Below are 23,511 nucleotides of genomic sequence, written 5' to 3' on the forward strand. Positions count from 1 at the left end.
GTCAAAAAACAAAATTTTAGACGATTTTACAGGGAGGTGAATTTGGGACTCTTTCGTAGAAATTTGTAGGGATGGAAGTCAATAATCCAAAATGCAAGATAATCTTAGAGGATGTTGGGGGATCAGGTACTCTGGTATGAAGGAAGAGGAATTTGCTGCAACCTTATAGTCCCTTTCATGGATTCGCCACTGCACTCAAGCATTAAATGGTGATATTTTTTCCTATGTATACAAATAATCACATTTATTCACTAAAAATCTTTAAGGCATTTCAAGAATTTCTTCACGAATTTAAAAAGAAGGCATTCAAATCAGAAACCATTTATTTTACACCCACAAACATAAATTATGATTATCTTCAATTATATTTGACACATTTCTAATACAGAAAAACAAGAAAACTAATAAAATAAATAATTCAGGTAATAAATAACAAATAAATAGATGAATATATATATATATATATATATATATATATATATATATATATATATATATATATATATATATATATATATATATATATATATATATATATATATATATATATTTTGCTAAATAACTACTTTACATACATTACTAAAAATGAAGTGAATGCAATGTAAATAAATAATTATGGAATGATTTGGAAGAGTCAAAGACAAAAAAAAAGTAGCCAGTCTGCTTTAATCACTTTCTTCTTTGTCAGGACTTTTTCTCAGAGGATTCAGAGGTCTGTTTTCAGAGTCAGAACTGAAATAAAAGCAGTATAAGTAAATACTCAGCTAAAAATACAGTGTATGTCTTCTTTGAATCAGTTTATTCTTTAAAAGAAATCAAAAGTTATTTTCCGAAAATTTGAGAAGAAAAACCTAGCAGATGGGGCCCAGCCGGCACCTGGGCTCTGCCCAAAAAGCTGCCTATATTTGGGCTGGATTGAATTTTGCAATTGCATTATAGAAATTATTATGATTTTTCTACTTTATTTATCTATTCATTTTTAAAATACCTATGACCAATAGTGGATTAAAGAGAAGATCACAGGGGGCCCCTCCCAACTCCCAAAGTGACAAAACTAATTTAACTAGAGCATTAACTATTTTTTTTAATGTATTTCTCTATAACATAAGTAAACATTTCTAAACTACTTCTTAAAAAACACACATAAAGCATATTCGAATAAAACCACTTTGGTTAGCTGTAATATTGCAGTTGGTGGTTAGTGGGAAAGAATATGTAAACTAACGAGTTTCGATTTCAAGGATACATAATGTTTCAAATTGTCATTAATACTTCTTCGAGAGAAAAAAAATTATCATTCTGTTTTGATACCCCCCCCCTCCCTGTTTTTTTCATTCTAACTATGTTTCTATGCAACACTGTGCATTATCATACTATTTTGGTGAATATATATTAAGTTTAGTAGTCACAACCACATTCGAAGTAATTTAGTCGATAATATTTCTGTACTTTTAAGTAGATTAATTGGCTTTAATATTTTAACAATTTGCAATGCCACCAATCTAGCAATGTTTTATCTATGAAACGTTGGATAACTGATTATTTTAATTTTCAGCACAAAAGTATTTATTCGTTACATATTGTAATGTTTTGTGGTTTATCAAAAATAATTTTTGCTATAATAAAATGATTTTGAAATTAAAATTTTAGTTACTAATTAAGATCCAATAATGTCCAGTGCAATACTTATTTAATAAATACTAGGAATGTTTTGATTTTAAAGGCCAAATGAAATAGTTATTATTCATTCATTCTTTCATACTTATTCATTAATTTTTTAAATTACTCATACATTCATTTACTATAGAATTTATTTACAATCTATCATGTATTAATTCACTTATTCATTCATCAATTCACTCGTTCTTCTATTCATTCACTCATTTATTTTTTCTTATGTATTAATTAATTAATTTGTTTGTTTGTTTATTGTTTCATTACTGATTCATTAACTCTTTTATTTACTAATTCATTTGATCAAAACGATTTTTAATAATCAAATAGAAAATATTTAATTGGAAAAATATTTTAGTTTTTACTTTGGCTCATAAAAAAAGAGAGGGGGGGGGGGGTTCTTGAAGGTTAATGATAAAAAAGAAAAACAATGTTTCACAAAAAATGATAATTTATGTTTTATTACAAACTATATTGTTCCTTTTTTATGTGTGGTAATTTTTAAAGCAAACTTCCAATTGGTTCTATCTTAAATTTTAAAATGACATAAGAAATTACATACTTACGCATATATTACTTCTTCATCTGAATCATTAATCATTGATAACGTTGGATTATCTTTAACTCGAGTTTCTGAAGTAAAAAGGAAAGAATAGTCAAAAAAACACACACACAAGTGTATAACATTTGAAAAGATATTTTTACGAAAAATTCACTGCAAGATCTATGAAGACACTAAAGGGATAGTTAGCCAAACCAAAGATGTAGTTAAAACTTAAGTAAATATCTTATTGCAATAAAATCTTATCTCTTAGCACTAGTAACCCCTTTTTTAGCCTTTTGGAATTAATAAAATTAAATTTACTTGTACTTTCAGCATTAAACCATGTGATTGAGTAAAAAATAACACTTTTCTAAATGCAGGCCTGCATGAAATTCTAGTTTACACAATTTGTAGTTTGAAATTAATAAAAATACAATTTTGCATCAAAAATATAGTATTACATATGCTTAAAGAAAAAAAATTTAAATTCATTATTTTTGATTATCACAAACATCATTATTATGTTATGTTTATTCATAGAAATTATAATATGAAGTACTGCTTGTTATGAAACAAAGTAATCTGACAAAATAAGTTTAATTCTTCAATTACATTAAAAGAATTAATACAAAAAACTATCATTACCCTATTTAAAATTTAATTGACCTTTCTGTGTTTAAAATCTTAAAAACAAAAGAAAAAAATTTAAATACAAAACAATTAATTTGAATTTTGCAGACGTGATTTGATTTAATTGAATGTAATAAGATGGAAGTCTAGAAAAACTGAGTTCATTTTAAAATGCTTGTTTTTATATAATAAAACTTTAATATATTTTGAAAATCTCAATGTGTATATCATACAACCACTTGTAAAATTTATCTGTGAAATTAAACAACTATATTTACTCTGGGGACTGAAAATTCAAACTTTTACTCACCAAAATAGGCTCTTTTAGGTGGAGCATACACATATGCCATAGTAACAAGATACAAATTTAGAAGACTGTAGAAAGACATAAATTCAGCAGAACTGCCATAATTGGTAGATAACTCTGCTACAAAATTGTCTTGCAACACAGAGACACCAAACCTTAGCACTGTGACAGCAATACTAATCGATAATACTATTATCATCAGGACTGTCAAAAATTTTAGCCTCACATCTGTGAAAATAAAACACATAATTAGAAATATTAAAGTATTTTGAACAAAAGAAAAGTTTCAGTAAAAAATAATGCACCATATTAGATCAGATGGAGGTGCCATTACCCCCTTCATCTCTCCCTTCCCTCAAGGGACCTTCAAATGCTATGGAGCGTCAATCCCCCCCCCCCGATAATCCCCCAAAAATGAGTTCAAAACCCCTCTCAAATTAACACCTTTCTAAAAATTTCAATGGTGCAGTCTCCACCATGATCCAACCCCAACTTGATTGGCACGCTTGCAGTAGAGTCAAAGTTTGAAAATGCTGAGTTATGGAGCGTGTCAGCCTGATAACTCAGTATTATGCCCAGGGTTTTGTGGCCAAGTTTTCGGGATTAGAGCCACGTTTTTGGACCTCTTCTGCAACTAAATTAATCTGGGAGATTTTAAAAGTATCAGTACTTTTAGAAAACAGTTTAATAATTTTATTGTAAACATACAACTTTTCAGCTTATAATTAGTTACATTTCATTTAATTATGTATTTATAATTAATGAAATCAAAAATATCTATGCTTGTATGAATTAATATTTAATAAATAAATTTGGGTCATGATAAATTGCAACACAAAGCTATTTTTCCAACCGCTATTTTTACTTCCTTTTACAAAAAAGGAAGTATTGTATTCGCGAAAAAATTTTCACTCAAAAATCGGCCTTAATTTCCATTTTGCTCGCCCCCGAATGAATATTGATTTTTTTTTCAACCCGACCACAAGTGGATACATGTCTAAGAACGTATAGACACCTGAAGAATCCATTTTGATGATCCCCGAGTTACTTACAACGAGTTTTCTCATGACGTCCATATGTATGTATGTATGTGTGTATGTATCTCGCATAACTCAAGAACGGTATGTCCTAGAAAGTTGAAATTTGGTACATAGACTCCAAGTGGGGTCTAGTTGCGCACCTTCTATTTTGGTTGCATTCAAATGTTCCAAAGGGGGTCTTTTACACCTTTTGGGGTAAAATCATTGTTAATTTCAATGTAAACTCAAGCAGTGCTATAATTTGGCAAACACTTGGCAATATACTGCCAAGATTTTAATCGCCAAGTTTACGAATTTGGCGTGGTTTTTTTTAAAATCTGGTTTTAATTTGGCCATATTTAAAGAGCTAACCATTGAACCACATTAAAACTGCCGATATTGTGAAACCTTATCTGTATAAAACGTTTTCTTTGCTCCAGTTCGCAACAAACTTGTTATGAAAATGTTTAAAGTGTTTCTTTGCTCATTCCGAGGCTTCAAATTGGAGTAAGAGGAAGTCATGTGATGCATACATCAGCTCGTATACTAATAATATTTAGTTCACTTGTTTTTTTTTTAAATCTGTGTGATGGTATTTGATTTTTCAATTTTTCAATATGTTTTACACAACCTATTGCCCTTAAATACTCTCTTTCCTATTGGATTTTTTTTTAAAAAGTGCTTTTAATGCGTTTTCCGAACGCTTCTTTCATTTACAGATGTTTATCACCCCCACCCCCACACCAAAGGGCTTTTATGAGTGAAAAGTAAAAATATGCAGTAAAAAACATTTTCACAATTTTAGATGAAGTCTGTGATGTACTCTTCTTAGAGTAACAAGCATTGCACTTGGTAATGATAGTCTCTCATACACTCAGGAACATTCAAAATAGCGCCCCAAGAAAGAAACATTTGATTGAAGTGAAATTTATTACATAGAATAATATAGGTGAGAGATACACTTGATTCCCAAAATCTAGACAATTAAACAAATACAGGCTAAGAAATGAGATGAATACAGTGCTACTTCAATAGCGGGTTGAACCCTCTTTTGCTGCAATACGGTTCGGCATTGAATTAATTAAACATCTGATGTTGTCCTGAGGCAGAGGGAGCCACAAATTTTGAACAGCCACTTCTAAATCTTGCACAGAGTAGTGCGGCGGCGTCTGCCGATTCAATTGATCTCATACATGCTCTATAGGAGACAAGTCAGGGAAGTGGGCTGGCCATGGAAGAGTCTCAAAAGGATCTAAGAAGTCTTGAGCAATTCTAGCTGTATGCAGCCGAGCATTATCTTACTAGAAAATTGCCCCTGGGAGACCATTTTTGAACGGTCCTAACTGTAGTTGCCGAATTTCATTAACATAACGTATACTCTTTAAGGTTCCACGTACCACAATTAGAGTGGACCGGCTATCATAGGTTATGGCCCTCCAGACCATTATACCCGCGGTGCGGGCCGTGTGTTGTGTGATAGAACGGGTGGGATGGTACTTTTCTCCAGGCTGCCTTCACACCGATGCGTGTTTATCATTTGACACCAAAATGAACCAAGATTCATCACTGAACACCACCTTTTGTCAGTCAATGACATCCCAAATCGCTCTGGTTTCGCACCATTGTAAACGGAGTTGCCTATGTTTTGGTGTTAAAGGGAGTACACCAAAAGGACGCTTGGACTGCAAATTCACTTCCGCTAGATGTCTAGAAATGGTTCGAGAAACAACTCCTACCCCTACGTCTCTGGACCGAGTAACTGTGGGATCCAAGAGTGCTTGCCAGACGATCCTTTGATCCTCTCTCCTCCTTGTTGTCCTGGTCGCTTAGGCCCGGTTTTTCACACATAAGTACCATTTCGTGTCGACTGACTCCAACAGTTTCTAACGGAACACTCTGAGCGATCCACCTGGGCAGCAACACGGCTCATCGACCAGCAAGCAGTTTTTATGCAGATGATCAAACCTCTCTCAAACTCGTTTAACTGTGAGAAACGTTTTCTAACTTGCCTAACCAGGCATCCTTTACTCATTAAGGTTCTCTAACAATCAAAATAAATCATGTAATCAAAACATTTATAAATTATAAATTATGCACTGGTTTATATAGCACCTTTTTCCCGATTGCACCAATATTGTGGATAAACGGACATACGCATTGACACCAAACTTGGATAATTTACATATCAGATGTCCCTCTTCTTATATGCAAAGTTTTGCGATTGTACCTTTCTTCTTTCTTGGTGCGCTATTTTCAATGTTCCTGAGTGTATAATGGGAGAAACATTACCACCCCAAAAAACTTCTTGTATGCAAAAATACCAAAAAATACACTGTGTGATTGCAATCTGGTTCTGACTTAGAAAATAAAACAGTATCAATTGTTTGATAACTGAGACTTCAGCTATAGAATCTCTTATCTTTTTCAGATATTTTTTTTTCTTTTGAGAAACAGTATGACATATTTTAGAACAACAGATCTGGAACCTTTGAAGCCTATTGTATCAAGTTTAATTCTCAAGACATTTATAAATTATTTTTCTAAAGTGACCAGATTTTCATATGCTTACCAAAATATGGCATCGAACGAAGTTCTGAGTAAGCTCTAACAATGAGATATATTAAATACATCACATATATTGCTCCAATCACAAAAAAGAAAACCTTGAAGCCCTACAAAAGAAGATAATGCATTACAATGCAATAAAAATATAATGAAACATTACAATCAGAAACTTTATTTGCTATTCCAAACAATTAAAGAGAAATTGTTTTATTATTACTGCTTGATTTTAGTTGAGGAAAAAGAAAGAAAAACTTATGAAAAACCAAAAACAATGGTATTGTCGGTAATTTAAATTGTATAAACCAGGCTTGCAGAATAACTTTCACAAGAAAAAATCAAATTTAAATAGTTTATACATCATGGTTTTTTTGTTCATTGCCAAATATAATTAGTAATTGACTAATAATTAATCTGTTTAAGCATGGCTTGAAATCAAACTGTTAGCCAATTTAATTTTGAAAATGTCCTAATTGTTTTAATAAGCAGATGATTCATATACATTGTCAATGAAGGGAGCTGCTGCCTTCTAAATCCCTTCATTAAAATCTCAATGGAAGACAAACATGCCTGCACTATAGGTTCGGTATCCTTGATAGCTTTAATTTTCATTTGATATTTCTTATTAAATCCCTACTTTTGAGCAAAATACAGAACATTTACAATGGTAATTGCATTCAAAAACTTACCATGAAATGCCCAGTATCAACTTTGTAGTTGTAGGTTGGATCTCTCAATTCATTATATTTTTGCCAAGAAGCAAGTGTAAAAGCTGATAACCACAAAAGTCCAATAATAATACACTTTGGAAGATAGAACTTTGTAAAGCTTCTTTCATTCTAATAACAATAAAAGAAAAATAATATTTATTTTTGTGATCAGTGTTCACCCATATTTGGATGAGTATATTCAACAGGATAACAAATACAAAGTGGGCAGCACATTAAGTAAATGAATTAGAGCTTAGAAGAAATAAAGTGAACTCATTTCATTGTGTTCCTGCTTAAGATGTATCTCCAGCTAGAGCGATCAATCCATTTTAATCAATAACCAATGCTAAAAATAACTTTTTATGCATACTTCTCATTTGCTAACACAAAATTTACTTGAAGTGATCAGAAAAAGTTGAAAGAAACCAGTTTTTGACTTTTCAAAAGCAACTTCACTACAATATTTTTTTGCCTATTATTGTCTCCACTTGTGAGGAAGTGAGAAGCAAAGGAATGCAACTGGACTATTTTAAGTTTCGAGTAAAATGCGTTTAAAGATCAGATCCTAGGTAGGCTTTCATTGAAATTTTTTTCTAAATCGTGCTGTACAGCAGCGGCCCCAAGACAGAGGTACTGGTTATCTCCAAATTTTTAATTTTGCCACTCGCATCCCTTTGCTTCTCACTACCTCATGTGGCCACCTAAGTTTTAGTAGGTAATCATAGTGAAGAGCAGCATTCTGCCAGTTTTCTTATCAGTTTGAATGGTAAGACAATTGAGGTGGGGAACAATACAGTGCTTTTTAATCCATGGCGTCTTAAGTCAGAAACGCTGCAGGTGAACGGAGCAAAGTCAGCCTTCTACCTTCTGGTGCTCAGGGTACATGCTACCATCAGAAGCCAATCTTTTACAACTTTTATCCAAAAATTCTACCAGGGTATTAAGAATTTTTCGAGGCGTACCAAGTGCAATGAAAGCAGAGCCACTGCAGAGCACTTACTCTGAAGGATTGCCTTGTCGCATGAGGATATGCTGAACAGACCTGGTCTGGTGTTTGAGAGATTAAGGTGAATCACCCATGGACCTGATCTGATTTTAGATCATTGAGGATTAGCAACAGCAACAACAGTGTTTTTAATTCCCATGTGAGTTGTGAAACCTCATTTCTGCCAAGAGAAGATGCATTTATATTTTTTGCTTTATTATTTAGCTTGAATTTTAATGGTGATGTCCTAGTGCCATGCCTTTTTAAAAAAATCTTTTGTCATTAAATGGTAAGTAAAAGTTGGTAAAACAGCAGAGGCTAGTAAAAAAAACATGCTTTTAAAAGAGTTTAGAGTACTCTGAAAGTTTGAGCATTTGAAAGTTAGAATTTCTGTTTTAGTTGCAGTTGACAGTGATGTAGCAAAAAGTGTTCCTTTGTTTTTAACAGAAAAATCAATGAAAACAAGGTGAGAGGATTAAAGGTATCTGCAGCTGTTCTTAAAGTGTTAAACTGTTTTTTAAAGTTTCAAGCCTCTGTATACTTGATTCAGATGTTGCTCTTTTTCTTTCTTTTTTTTTTTTCGGCTAGAGACAATTGACAAATTGAATATGTTTCAAGTGCCATACAGTAAAAAAAAATTCAATTTGTAGAAAGACAGCTTGTTGGGTCAGACACAACTTAATTAGTTTCAGAAGACTAGACAAGAGAGCTGATTTTCTATTTTTTCTTCTGAAAACAAGTTCAGCTTGAAAAATAAGTATAATTGAAATTAATAGAAGATCAATCAATCACTAAAACAAGATTTAGAGTCTAGTACGTACATAAAAAATAATAATTCTACTCTTAAATAGAAATAAGAAGCATTTTCCAAATAAAAAAATAAAGGGATATACATATTTCTACAGCTTGTTTAATTTCTATTGAGCGCTTTCTTCCCTTTTCGTCAGCAGGCTGAACAGCCATATGAGGGGAAGGATCAGTCCTAGGTTGTTAATGCTTGATTTAGCACATAATTTAATTATTTACTAAGGAAAATCAAAATGATGCATATTAATTTACCTGCCTGATTCCATGGTATATGCAAAGCCAAAAGAGTAGTAAAGAACATAAAAATGTAGCTTGGAATATAGCATCTAACATTCCAGGTACCCAGCTATTCACAAGAAATGATAATGGGAAAAATGGATCTGAAAAAAATTTTAAAAATGTTATTTTTTTCTAATTAGATAAATACCCTTTTCATTCTACTTTTTAAAAGGATTTTTTAAAAAATGCTCAAATATATGTTCAAAACCAGTATGTTATAGATACATTTTTTAAAAAAAAGGGGGAAAAAAGGCATTGAACTATCCCACGAGAATAGGTAACTCGAGGGTAAATTTTAAAACTCTTTATTCCTGAAAAATTTTGGTGTTAATGAAAAGTTGAAACGTTAAGTTTAATGTTTTGAGTAAGATATCAAAGTTTCTGTTTTCTGTACTGGCAACACAGTATTCTAAAAATAAGCATGCAGTTGTGAGCAAGCGTGCTGCCTTTCAGCGTTAAATTTGAAGCTCTGGTTCAGTTTAAAAAATTGATTGAATTTTCAAAAGTCAAGTACATAGTTAAGTCTAAACTTTTTTGTTTTTGTATTATTAAATGTTGAGATCCAAGATATGTCCTAATAACTATACCATCACATACAAAACCTTCACTTTTGTGTCCTGCCCATGTCGCAAAAGATGAATATTTGTAGTTACAATAAAAAGGAAAGTCATTTATTTTGTGTGCTTGTTATTTCTAAAGCTAATTATTGCAGTACTCTTATGTTATGATAGTTTTAGAACATTAAATAAATTTTAGTTGACGAAACTTCTGAAAACAAAACTGTTCGACACGTGATGCATTATTCAAACAAGTGTAAGATAAATAGTTATGACTTGAAAATATTGAATTAAAGATTTTTCCACATAATTAGAGATTCTAAAATATATTATTCTGGAGTAAGAACTAATTTTTATTTTACACATGTATGACCATTTTCATGTGATAATCAATCGTTCATGAGGAACATATTTTTTAATTTTGAAAGTGCTTAAATTCATTACAAAATACTAGAAGTACTTCAATAATTATGTTTGTTTTAGGAAAAGATTATTGAAAACAAACATACATGTAACGCTGCATAAATATAATAGTAACAAAATAAAACTATTTTTATATTTTCTATTTAAGAACTTCTTGCAAAACAAATATATTTTGGGTTTAAAATTTTAAATTTTCCCTTTTCCTTCATCTTAATCTATTTTGTTTCTGTAGAAGGCAGATGATAATTTTATTATTTACAAGTTGCATCGCCCAGCTTTGCACAGTCTACCTCGAAAATAAAAGTTAGGTCAAGTGACGCATGTTCAACAATCAGACTTGAACAAAAAAAAAAAAAAAGCTAAATTTCCCCAACAGATTGCGGAAAAATAACCAAAAACTGTACCGTCCTACATCTCTTCCGAACCACACCATATCGCTAAAAACAGTCTTTTAGCAGAGCTATACACAGGGCCGTATCCAGAGGGGGGCCTGACAGGCCCAGGCCCCCTCCAAAACCCAAAATGTTTTGTACCGTAAAACAGAAGGTTTTTTATTTTATTTTTTTTTTAAAATTCCTAATGTCAGAAAAGGAAAATAACAAAGTTTTTTTTATTAATTTTTCTACTATTCAAAATTTATAATATTTTGAAGAAATACAGAAAAAGCAGTTCTAGTTCTCATTAGCCGCAAGGCACACTTGAAATTTAGACCTTTAATTAGGACTTCCTGCTCTCTTTCCCAATTCAATTCAGGGCAGTCCAGGGTTAAGGCATGCCCTTTGTCAGTTCGTTGTTTTTCAAGTCTACAAACTGACTTCTGTGCACTTCCTCCTCCAGGTGAATACACAGAAATTTTGGGGCTGTCACAAATGTCTTTTTTGGGCGCCCTCCATATTGTTTACCCATATTTTCAACCCTAGATTTAAAGATATTGGGCCCTATTTAAGCTCGGGCCAGGGCCAACAGGTGTCCCTTCTCCCCTCTGTGCATGACCCTGCCCTCCTCCTATAACTCTTATAAAACTTACACTGTACTGATTTCGAGCCGGGGACTCCCCAAAGGCTGGGCCCCTAGTTTCTGACTAGGCGAGTATCTTGTTACCAAGACGCGCCAAATTCAGCTCCTTGATACATCCTGAGTAAAAAATGCAAAAATCACGATTCTCGCGTTTTTGTAGCATAATTTTCAAGATCATTTTTGTGACTGATATGTTTCATGTCTTTCATTTATTTAATGCCGAATTCAGTATCATGGAACTTCTTTTGTTATTGCTTGTTCTTTTTTCTTACCTCTACTGCATACTGTTAATACCTTAAGTATGAGGGGAAAAAATAACACTTATTGTACTCTCTTTCATTTACTGCACTACTTGTGATTGAAAAAAAAAGTTTGTTTCAAGAAATATTTCGTTGCATTTATTTTTTAACTTAAAACGGGTGTGTCTTACAAAGTTATAATCATTTTGTAAGACTGTGCAATCAACTTCTGAAAAGTGTAAATAAAGAGCTTCAAATAATTTCAACTGTTAGAGAGTCTTTGAAAATTATTTAAGTTTTTGAAATTCCTTGAAAAGTTCTTCAATTTTGTATCTTATCAAGAAAATAAAGTATGAATTGTCCAAATGGCCAGAATATTACTCTTCTGTTCTTATTTTCTGAATGTCTACACCATTTCTTTTAAACTATTTTGTAGAATTTTCATACTGTAGGGCATTAAATGGAAAAAAAATGGGAATAGGGTTAGTGATCAAAAACAAACTTCACTAAAATCCGATATGAGCAGTGCTTCTCTTTTCTCCTCTCTAGTTTTTCCTCTCTGTCCATTAATTTCCATGACTTGTCGAGCAAGCAATTTTTGTTTTGTTTGATCTTGATTTGCAAAAGAATGTATAACTTTCGAAAGACTTTGTTTGCCTATTTTTTTTTTTTTTTTCATATTTTTGTAGTCTCAATTACCTAATATAAGGCCTCAAATTACAGATTTTTTTTCAAAAATTTTTCGGGGGAAAAACCCCCGGACCCCCTGAAATTATGGATGTTCTACATCCGACTTAAAGGGACACTCTCCTGTTATCCTTACCACTACAAGGTGAATAGGAAAAGTAATAAGAAATTAAAATAAAATAACAACAATCCAAACAGTGGAATCATTAAAAATCGAGACAAAAAGTCTTCTATGTTAACATTTTTATGCGTTTGGTGTGTCTATGTATACTATATGTGTGTGTGTGTGTTAGGGCAATGTGCTAATCCGGGCCCCTCCCGAAAAAAAAATTCTGGATACGGCCTTGGCTATACACATAATACTTAGAGCATTGCCCCAGTCACCATGAAAACGGTGTGCTGTGATACAAGGCTTTAAAAAAAAAGTTTGTTCTACTATGACAAATTCCTTAACAAATGCATTGTTACAGCCAGAAATTGTTCTAGCACGTTGTATACTACAAAAATAAAAAAGTATCTTTTCTCAAATTGTACAGAGATAAACTTATGGTATAAACTTCATCAGAAAAGGCTTCTTCTGTGTGCAGTTTTGTATAAATGCCGGTGAAATTACAAAAGAGCAAATCTTTAGAATATATTTTATTTCATGATCAAAATAGTTCATCAGTAGTTCATTCAATAGCTCATTAATTTGTAAACATGTTTACTAAAACACTTTTTTCTTATAAAGTGTTCAGCAAGTACTTTATTTTATGTATTGACTCAGTTTCTGACATTCAAAAAATATGCTCTTGCATAAAAATTTGAAAATGTCCCGCACATGATGCTATACATCATAATTTTTTTCAACCATTTAAATTATCATTTCTTAGAAAATTACATGTGTTTCATTTACATATTGGAGCCTTGACTTTCAAAACCTTTAGTTTGTTTTGCCATCACATATTTATAAGAGCAGAAATGTTAACTAAATCATGTAACAAATGATAAGAGGTTGACTTTAGATGTCCCCACATGACGTTTGCAAATTAATTTTTTTCAAGCAACAAAAATATTTAATAAAAATATAACTACTTCTGATGTATCTTTGTGCTAAATGTAAAGATAAGAAAATTTGATATCTCCAGTTTGTTAAAAATACTAAGCTTTATAACAAATTTTTGGTAAAATAATGGAGTCCGACTGTCCTGCATGTGACTGTGGAATGGCCCACTGTTATTAGAAGTTTAGCAGAAGTAATCTGCTAAATTTCTAAACTTTACTACTCATTAACTATAAAAACTCCTTTAAAAAAGAAAAAAAAAGTTTTTCCATAACAAAGATTTTTTAAAATTTCATTTCTGTAACTTTAATAATTCAGTTCGTTTGATAAAATACTTCGTAGCATTTTACACAATATTAAATTCAAGAAAGCTATTTATAGAGTGTTTTATTTAAGTACAGCCATTTAATCCACATGCATTTGAAATAGAAGAAAAGTAAAATTTCTAATTATTGCAAAATAATGAACACAACTGAGCATTTACTACCTTACACTAGAGAAATATCGAGAGGAAATTTGAGAAATAAAAGAAATAAAGTTTATATAGTTTTTTGAATAGTAATGTAAGCAAAACAACTTGTCAATACATGATGATAGAGGGATTTCCCGGAATTTAATGACAGCAACTATAGGTTAAAAGTAGTACATTGATCAGATTAACGATTTTGTGATTAAAAAAAAAAAAAAAAATTGTTAATGGTTTTGTTCTGAAGAAAAAAGTTTAGATTTTTGATGCTTTTACATACAGGATATTGTGAAATATATCTGGCATTTTCCTCACCTTTTCTTCTCCAACAAATGACTTTTTTATTTTAAGCCAAAGCGTTGCCTGGGTCAGTCATAATTGTGAGAAACTTGCTATTTGCTTTCTCAATCAAAAAAAAAAAAAAAAAATCACACTAGCGAAGTTGCACATTGAGCCATGGGTGCCCATGTGCAAAATTGTAAGGGGGGTCTCAGATATTTTAACCATGATTTAGCAGGATATTTTCCCCATAGAAGCAGATTTCAGGACAGATTAGAGTCATTAAAATTTAACATTTTTAATAACTTATTCATTAAGGGATGGAGAAGAAATGTTTTTACATTTTTGCAAAGAAAAAAGTAGGGTCTGGTGGGGTAAAGTGGTCATAAAATTGTAGGTTTTCAACTTAGGTGGATAGTAAATGCAATAAATTCTTTAAACACTTCAACTTTTTCTGTTGTTATTTTACAATGCATTATTAAAGAACACGGTACATTGAATTTTAGGAAGAAAAATATTGATTTTAGTAGTTTTATAGCATTTTCTTTTCCCTGTGTTTTAATGACCACTTTACCCCATGGGGTGGGGGGAAAGTGGTCATAGCATGGGGTAAAGTGGTCATAGTTAAAAATAGATGCAAAACCATTATAAATAAACCTAATACTTGCATATTTCGGTTGTTTTTGCAGTTACAAGTATATTCACGAGTACATGTGTGTACACACGAATATATACCTGTCGTGCTATACACGAGTAAACACATTCCTATATGAGTAGATACATGTATATGTTACGGCCAAAGCCCGAAATTGGCCAGTTCGCGAATTGGCCAGCCAATTCGCGAACTGGCCAGCATGGCTGAAAACTTACCGGCCAAAGCCCGAAATTTTCTTGATTTCGGGCTTTGGCCGGCCAATTCGCGAAGTGGCTAGGGACGATCGGCCAAAGTAGGAAGAAAGAAATGAAGAGCAGATTGTTTTCGTAAACTTTTAAAAATGAAGTATTTTGAAATGAGTTCTTCGGTGCACAATTTTTTCTTAAGTACACTTGGTCCAGAAACAAGTTCAAATATAAGTGATACCTTTGTGTGAAAAATAAGCTTGTAATGCATTAAAATATGTTCTCGTCTTATTCTATTCTCATATTTAAGCCATAATATATATTATTCAGTGAACGTATGATATGTGATATACAACGTGATTATTATAATTATGTGATACACAACGTGATTATAATAAAGGGCGTTAATATAATCCTCAGGCTATTATTATACCGTGAGGATTAGATTAACATTTCTATTATCAAAACATGAAGTACTCAAAAATGAGTAGATTTTACTGATTTTTAAGTATTCTGCTTTAATAGCTCATTTTACTAATTTCAAATGAGAAAAACAATTACGTAGTGTAATGCCTATCACTTATTACTACAAGTTGTGAACTTCCACATTATAAAAAATAATTGTGTAACCAACCTTACTCCTTAAATTTGGTGGAAGCATACCTGCATCTACTGCTCTGGAGTAACTTAACTGATATAACTGGTGCAAAGTTCCACATCGCTTGCACCATGGTAATATAACTATAGCGTAGCGTCTCACTCATTTCTACATAAGGTTAGACCATAATATTCTATATGCTTACAGATAAATTATTTGAAAGGTTACACATAGCAAAATTTAAGCTTTCATTTGACTTTCTTGAACTGGTTCTCATTTTCAATTGTAAGTGGACTTATACTTCAAGTTAACTATTTGATGGTTTAAATTAACCAGGTAGGTACATTAAATGATCAATTAATATTTTTTTCTACACGTTTTAAATTGAAAGTACAAAAGTAAATTAGTAGGTGAAAATACTTGAAATTTCGTTATAACAGTATTTTTAAAAAATCATGCTAGAAACCCCTTGTTTTTTGTCTTCTTTACAACTTTTGCTTTCAATCATTCGTTTATTCAATATTTATCAAGTTCATTTTTTTCCACAATCAATATACACCAATTACAAACAAGACGTTTTTATTGCACTGTTACAGGAATACCCAGGACACCGGGTGGGGTCTGAACTCACAACGGGAGTCTTACAGACATGTCGCAAAGCAAGAGAACTGCTCGGCCACAAAGATCCGTTTTCATTTCGCTCATAAGATTTTACCAGCTCTGTGCAGATATTGATCTTTACACATACACTTTGAATTCTACTGACTGCAGGTGGAACTTACACGAAACATAGTGCAAGGTTCCTCCAACAATTTGAGTTTTTTAAACAGAGATACTACACACTCCAGAATTCGTGTAACGTTACACCCATTTATAATGGTAATCTTACACAATTTTTTTTCCAGTGCATGACACTTCGAATTGCATAAACATTTATCAATCCTCAAGGACGGATACAAGGGAGGGGTGATCGCCCGTTCTTTGAGCGAGATACAGGACCTTCTTCAGGTATATATTTTCAATATTTAAGTTCTAAAAACAGCAAAATTACATAATCTTCATTGGTGTTGGGAGTTTTCATGCTTTGAAATAAATATTAGTCACTCCACATCTCCCACCTAAACCCAGAAGGTCTTGCAACCATTCGGGGGAGAAGTAGAGGAGTCTCTGTCTCTCTCACTTGCAGCGCTGTCATACCGGAAGTGACACATGTGCCGTCTACCAGTTAATCTACGATCTGCCATTATCATTTCGGGCTTTGGCCAAGGATTCCCGGCCAGTTCGCGAAATGGCCAGCCAAAGTAGAAAATACAATAGTAATTGCAAGTATTTCGGGCTTTGGCCAAACCTCTTGGCCAATACGCGAAATGGCTGGCCAATTCGCGAACTGGCCGAACTTCGGGCTTTGGCCGTAACATATACATCAAATACATGAGTGTTGGTGACTGCCATTACCCCAGTCTCCCCTATATGTATATATTTATATTTCACTGAACACTACAAAGAAGTTGTACCATTATAAAGCACAAGTAAAGGTAACAGGACAGAAAGCCACTTTTGCTCTATCGACCAGTCAAAAAAGAAGAAGAACCTCAATGAATATGTGAACCAACACTAGAAAAACAGAGAGAGAAACATTAAAGTATGTCACAAAATATTGAATTTGAGAATGAGAATATGTTATTCTTAATCTAAAATATATAGAATGACTTGATTTTATTTCTTAGACTATATTATAGTAGTATGCTCTATGAAGAGTTTTAAACTATTCTTTTCTTCAAGCGAAGATTATTTATCAAGCGAAGATTGAAATAAACATGAATTAGAAATACCTATAAAATCAAATAAAATGACAAATTACAGTAAACCCTTATCAATTTGGACCTTATTAAACTGGACTTCACTTAATCCAGACCAGCAGTCGGAAAAACTACTTTTTTTTTGTAGTGAATTACAAATTACGAGGGTCGATCCAGAAATAAGGTTTTCATCAATTTTACAAATAGACAAAATTTTTATTCTCATAGAAATTTACATCGTTGGAAAGATGAAACTTTCCTTTATTTTCTTACATAATTGCCAACTTTTTCTACCTTTTTGTAGACGGTGCTCCAATTTCTGTACCCTAATACCATAGAACTCTGCCACCAAACCATTAAGGAAATGTTTAATCTCTTCCTTGACTTTATTGCCACTACGGAAGCATTGGCCACTCAAGTGTTCCTTTAACTTCCCAACAATCCACTCAGACAGTTATTGTGCAACACTAAGAAAACTCAGGTGAGCAATCCAGAACCACTGTCAAGGACGAGTGACAGCCGGTGTAACATTGCTACACGAAAACGCACAAAACAGAGAAACTTTTGACAGACTTAGGCTGGAATGTCATGCCCCACCCACCTTGCAGTCTGGACCTAGTGCCTAGTGTTTACCACTTGTTCCCCAAGTTAAAGGAATACTTGAGTGGCCAACGCTTCCGTAGTGATGATGAAATCAAAGAAGAGGTTAAATGTTGCCTCAACTGTTTGGCGGCGGAGTTCTATGATATTGGGATGGAGCACCGTCTACAAAAATGTATTGAAAAAGATGGCGAATATGTTGAAAAAAAGAGGAAAGTTTCATCCTTCCAACAATATAAATTTCTATGAGAATAAAAAGTTTTGCCTTTTTGTAAAATTGATGGGAACCTTATTTCTGGATCAATCTTCGTATTTCTGAAATGTAGTCCTTGACAGATCAAAAAAGAATTAAGTGCAAAAAAGTATGAGGTTAAAAGTTGTATTGTATTACATTCAAAGGATTTATATGACATGTAACAAGCTTTAAATAAATTAATACAAACATTTGCACTAACCAAAAGCGTGCTCCTAATTCAGAAGATGATTAACTTCAATAAAATTTTCATCAGAAAGTGTTTCCTTGTTCATAAGATGATATGTTATATACCCAATATGTTTTACCATTTGAAAATGCATAAATGCCATGATGTTCCAGAGAGTTTTCTGTCATATTTTGAACATAAAATGAGTAATAAAATTTTCTAATAAAAATAGGAGGTAGTTATACTTTGTCTTTAAAGGTTATAATCTTTTGCAAAATAAATGTATGTTTTTTAATCTCTCGCTCACTTTTCAAAAATCTCTGTGTAATTTCAACAGAAAGTGATTTTTTTTTCTTGATGGGAACATTGAAAGTGAATGCTTACTTTAAGAAATGTTTAAGAGTTTGCATAAAACATGTTTAAACAAGTTAAAGTTAGTCACAAACACTATAACTTTCAATAGGTGATTGAATTCAGCTTCCAGCAGAAAAGTGAAATACAAAATGCAAAAAGAAATAGTATCTCTTTGTTCCATTTTTGGTTGGTTTTTCTCCAAGTTCCTTTATCAAATCCTCCAATCTTTCTTTACCAAAAAAAATACATTTTTGCAAGTTTTTAAAATTAATTTTCTAATTTCATTACTTATAGACTTACATTCTAGACTTTTATAACAAAAATGAATCTTGGGAAAGTAAAATGTGTTTACTCTGCTATTGAAATTATACAAAAATATAAAAAGAGCTACGAAACACATTGAGAAAAGCAGTTAAGATTAGAAGAAACAAACTTACAGTAGTTCCAAAAGTTAATAAAATGAAGATGCATCTGAACCAAATTTCAAGTTTTGTAAAAGATGGATTGTAGTTTTTAAACTGAAAAAGAAGATCAATATAATAACATTAGACAAGAATATTTTCTACGTAAAAGGAAAATAGATAGAAAAATTGAGTATCATCAAATTTTCTTTTGCACAAATGTTAGCATTTCTCAAAATTATGGAGGAATATGAAAAAACAAAGAAAATGCAATTAAAAGAAAACTTAAGCATAATAAATTTAGAGTATTGCAACTTACATAAAAGATAACATCTTTGATGTGATAATTTTCTTCTATTCTCTCCAATCCATAGAAACGTACATTTATTATGTAGTGGGAAAAATCTATAAAGCCTAAGTGTAAGATAGTAAACTCCTCACAAACCTGAAAGTAACACATATGAAATGCTTCTATCATTCAAGTAGTTCTTTTATATTGTACACTTATTTACTTTTATATTGCATTATTCTGTCAATCCAAGATGACCAAAAGTTTAAACGTACTCAGGAGAAAATTAAGTGAGACAAAGCAAAGTCATCCTAAATTGACAAAAAGTATACCAATGTTTGGAAACAAGCTTGTTTATTAATTAAAGAAAAAATTGCACACAATTTGATTTCAAATATAATGTTATATCACAATTAAAATTTTGTGAGATCATAAGCAAAAAAAAAGCATTATTCTTTCAATAGAGTTTTATTTTTCTGTTCGTAAAAGTCAGAAGGCTAATAAATATATGCAACTTAACCTTTCATATTTTGATAAGATTACAAATTTGTCACAAAACTATAGTTACAGTTATTTTAATTCTGCAAACTACAAATATACAAGTACAACTGTGACAACCAGCAACAGGCTCTCTGCCCAGCTAGGCTGGTCCTAGTCAATTTATTATTCCCCAATGAAGATCAATGGCCCTCTTAAAGCTATCCACCCCTTTGCTCATTACCACCTCTTCCGGTAAGCTGTTCCAAGTGCCCACAACCCTACTAAAGTAGTAGTTTTTTCTTATTTCCAGATTAGCCTGAGATTTGAATAGCTTAAAACAATGCCTCCTCGTCCTGCTTTCCGTGTAAAAATTTAATCCATTAACATCATTCATTTTGATAAATTTAGACAACTGAGAGGCCCGGCTTCAGGGTAGGCGACTTAGGCGGCCGCCTAGGGTGAAAGATTTTTAGGGGGCGGCAAAATTAATACCTTCGAGTACTGACCTACCCGCTTCCATAACCAGAAGTTTTAACACCTCATTCTCTGTGTATACAATGTATACATTAGATATGATTGAAAAAATTGCAGGGTAAGAGAGAGAGAGATGGAATGATTTTGACGTCCATTTCAAATGAGGAAATCTTGTTGAGTGCGCCTCCCCCCTAAAATTATTTTCTGGTTGCTCCATTGCTTCTGCTTCTTGGATCCCAGACACTTCCCACTATGAGCCCCAGCTCTGCTTTGTTTTACAAAAATCCTACGCCACTGATTGTGACTTGTTTCGAGATTCCAAACCTGTCCCGCCATTGGTTTAAAAAAAGGTAGGTTTTTATTTATTTAGTTTTAAATTACAAATGGGAGAAAAGCAAAAGTTTAAAGTAAAAGGATTACTTTTAATGCACCAGCCTATCTGAAGTATTTGATCCCGGAAAACAGTGTTAAGGCTGGAATATAAGTCAGGATTTTATTTCACTGTTTATTACTGATTTGTGATTGAATAACTTACTTTAGAAAGTGCAATGGAGAGGGGGGCGGCACTTGTCAACCTCGCCTAGGGCGACAAAACTACTAGAGCCGGCCCTGCCAACTGAATCATGTCTCCTCTAACCCTCCTTTGCTCCACGCTATACATATTAAGCCTATTAAGTCTGGTATCATAATCTAAATCTGAAAGTCCCTTTACTAGTCCAGTTACCCTTCTTTGAACCCATTCCAACACAGAAATATCTTTCCTCAGAAAAGGTGACTAAAACTGCACAGCATACTCCAAATGGGGTCTTACTAAACTGCTATATAACGGCAGAAAAACCTGCTTAGATTTGTTTGAAGTAGATCTATTGATGAACCCAAACATTCTGTTGGCTTTGTTACTTGCAATTCTGCACAGTTGACTAAACTTGAAGTCCTGATTTATTAAGATACCCAGATCAATAACATTTTCTGCCTGACTAATGATTGAACCCAATAAACGATAACTCGTACATTTATTTCCATGACCCAAGTGTAGCACTTGACATTTCCCTACATTAACTTGATGCCCCAAACTAAATGTTGAAAAATGAAATTCGCTTACCTTTTATAAGGTTGGACTAACATGTGATCCAAAGTTTTTGGATAGATTTTCTACTCTCAAAAGCGAGAAAACAGAAATTCCTTTTTCTTCTTTTTTAGTAGAGAATTCTTGTAATGAATGAGAAATCAAAGCAAACTCTGAAACATATAAAGCCACCCCTGTGATGTACAATAAATTGTTTTGTGTACCATTTTAACCTGTCTCCTCTATTTCTTACCTTTGTCACCATTTCCTAAAGCCAAAAAAAAAGAAGTTTTTGTTTCACAAGGAGTTTTCAAGAAACTTCTAAAATCTAGTGTTAATTTTTTCTTATAGCAAAAATTAAAAAACTTTCATGGTTTTCTTAATTTTGGAGTTGACCTCTTCAGTCTAAAAAAACATTGGTCCCATGACTTTCTACTGCAGCCCCTCAGGGAAAAATTAAGGAAATGTACAGATATACTATGAAGAAAAACACTTGTTCTATATCAAAGTAATTTGATTCTGTTAGTGATACAAAAGTCTTAGATTTCGAAAAGATTCTCTTATTGCCTGCAGGAACACACACAGATTGAAACCATAGTTTCCATATTTGGAAAATGCGTTTATTTTTTCTACATCAAAGGGTCAACTTTGCCACCCCAAGAAAAGTTCCACCAAGGGCAGACCGCCCTCTCCACCCCACCCTTGCTACGCCACTGCATATATGGAGTTATACCCTGTGAGAACAGCCCTGATCATATTAAATACTTAACACTAAAGCATAAAGTATCCTACTGAAATATTCAATACGTAAAACTTCTTCAAAAGAACAAAAGGAAAATTTTGCATTTCTAAGCAACAGTATAAAAAAAATATCTTCTTTCAAAATAAGGCTGTGAGGCGTAACATTTTATACAAACCTGCAATTTCAGTTTCCAAACATTCAATAAATATCTAGAAAATATATACATTATATATAACATACTCACACTTTCAAAGCAATGTAGCTCCCGAGTTCTGTTATGACTTTGTTGCTCATCCAATACCGCAATGATTTTGTTTTTATCAGATACACCATGAATTGAAACATCAATATGAAATGGCTTATTGAATCGTTCATCTAAAAAAATCATTGAGGGATGAGATATTATCCATTATGAATAAACATATAATGTGTCTGTTTTTTAGGTTTGTTTAGTATAAGTTAATAATTCAAATTTATCTATGAATAATAGTTCATACCACCACCATGTTTAAGTATAATTCTTCCAATAACCCACAGCTGTTGACTGAAAGTAGATAATGCGGTTGATCGCAAAATAAAAGGTCCAGTCTAAAAGAAAACTTTCAAAATTATTCAACCTGCTATAAAACGAAAAATATCAACATTTAAAGAGAAAAAACAATTTCTTTTGCAAATAATTTTTATCAGACAGTGGTTTACGCTTAAGAGTCATTTTTTTTAAGCTGGACAAAGTGAATGGGAGCTTGATGGTTGACACCTTCAATTTTCCTGAAACTTTCAGGATATTTTCCTAGTAGTAATAAGAAAAAGTGAAGCTTCTTTCCTCTCTAATTTGTCTTGTTCTCTAGTTTATTGCTGCCCTCGAGTGGAGGTCAAAGTTTAGGGTCATGAGAAAAATAGCTAAATATATGATTGCAATGCTTAAAAAGCAATAAGTGAACCAAGCAAATTCTTTAAAATAAGGATACTACTAGATACTAGGTACATGCTAGCATTAATATTTTGGTGGCTCACTCATGGCTTTGAAGGTCAATTGAAACTGCTACTTTTAAAACCTTTTTTGGCTTGTTTGGATCCGGATATCTGCTAAAGCCGTGAGTAAAGGTCGGAAATAAGTATATGACTAATTACTCATCACAGTATAGTACTAAGAAAAATATAAAATAGCTTTCATTTCTCTTGACTTTAGTAGTTAAAAGGTCTCAAAGACGATGATTTT

General features: G+C 32.4%; 1 protein-coding gene across 1 annotated transcript in view; it reads right to left on the reverse strand.

Moving 5' to 3' along the window:
* Positions 1 to 562: 562 nt before the first annotated feature.
* Positions 563 to 23,511, reverse strand: part of LOC129217268 (transmembrane protein 181-like) — a 40,457-nt gene continuing 17,508 nt past the window's right edge. Inside the window, exons 3-13 of the mRNA XM_054851576.1 lie at positions 22,790 to 22,880; positions 22,537 to 22,667; positions 19,561 to 19,686; positions 19,278 to 19,358; positions 17,180 to 17,279; positions 9,491 to 9,618; positions 7,426 to 7,575; positions 6,744 to 6,846; positions 3,159 to 3,383; positions 2,241 to 2,307; positions 563 to 732 (exon numbers count right to left, since the gene is read on the reverse strand). Coding sequence (XP_054707551.1) covers positions 666 to 732; positions 2,241 to 2,307; positions 3,159 to 3,383; positions 6,744 to 6,846; positions 7,426 to 7,575; positions 9,491 to 9,618; positions 17,180 to 17,279; positions 19,278 to 19,358; positions 19,561 to 19,686; positions 22,537 to 22,667; positions 22,790 to 22,880 — 1,269 coding nt within the window. The 3' untranslated portion in view covers positions 563 to 665. The remainder of the gene's footprint in view (positions 733 to 2,240; positions 2,308 to 3,158; positions 3,384 to 6,743; positions 6,847 to 7,425; positions 7,576 to 9,490; positions 9,619 to 17,179; positions 17,280 to 19,277; positions 19,359 to 19,560; positions 19,687 to 22,536; positions 22,668 to 22,789; positions 22,881 to 23,511) is intronic.

Source organism: Uloborus diversus, chromosome 1 (genome assembly GCF_026930045.1).
Source record: "Uloborus diversus isolate 005 chromosome 1, Udiv.v.3.1, whole genome shotgun sequence".
Taxonomy (NCBI): Eukaryota; Metazoa; Arthropoda; class Arachnida; order Araneae; family Uloboridae; genus Uloborus; species Uloborus diversus.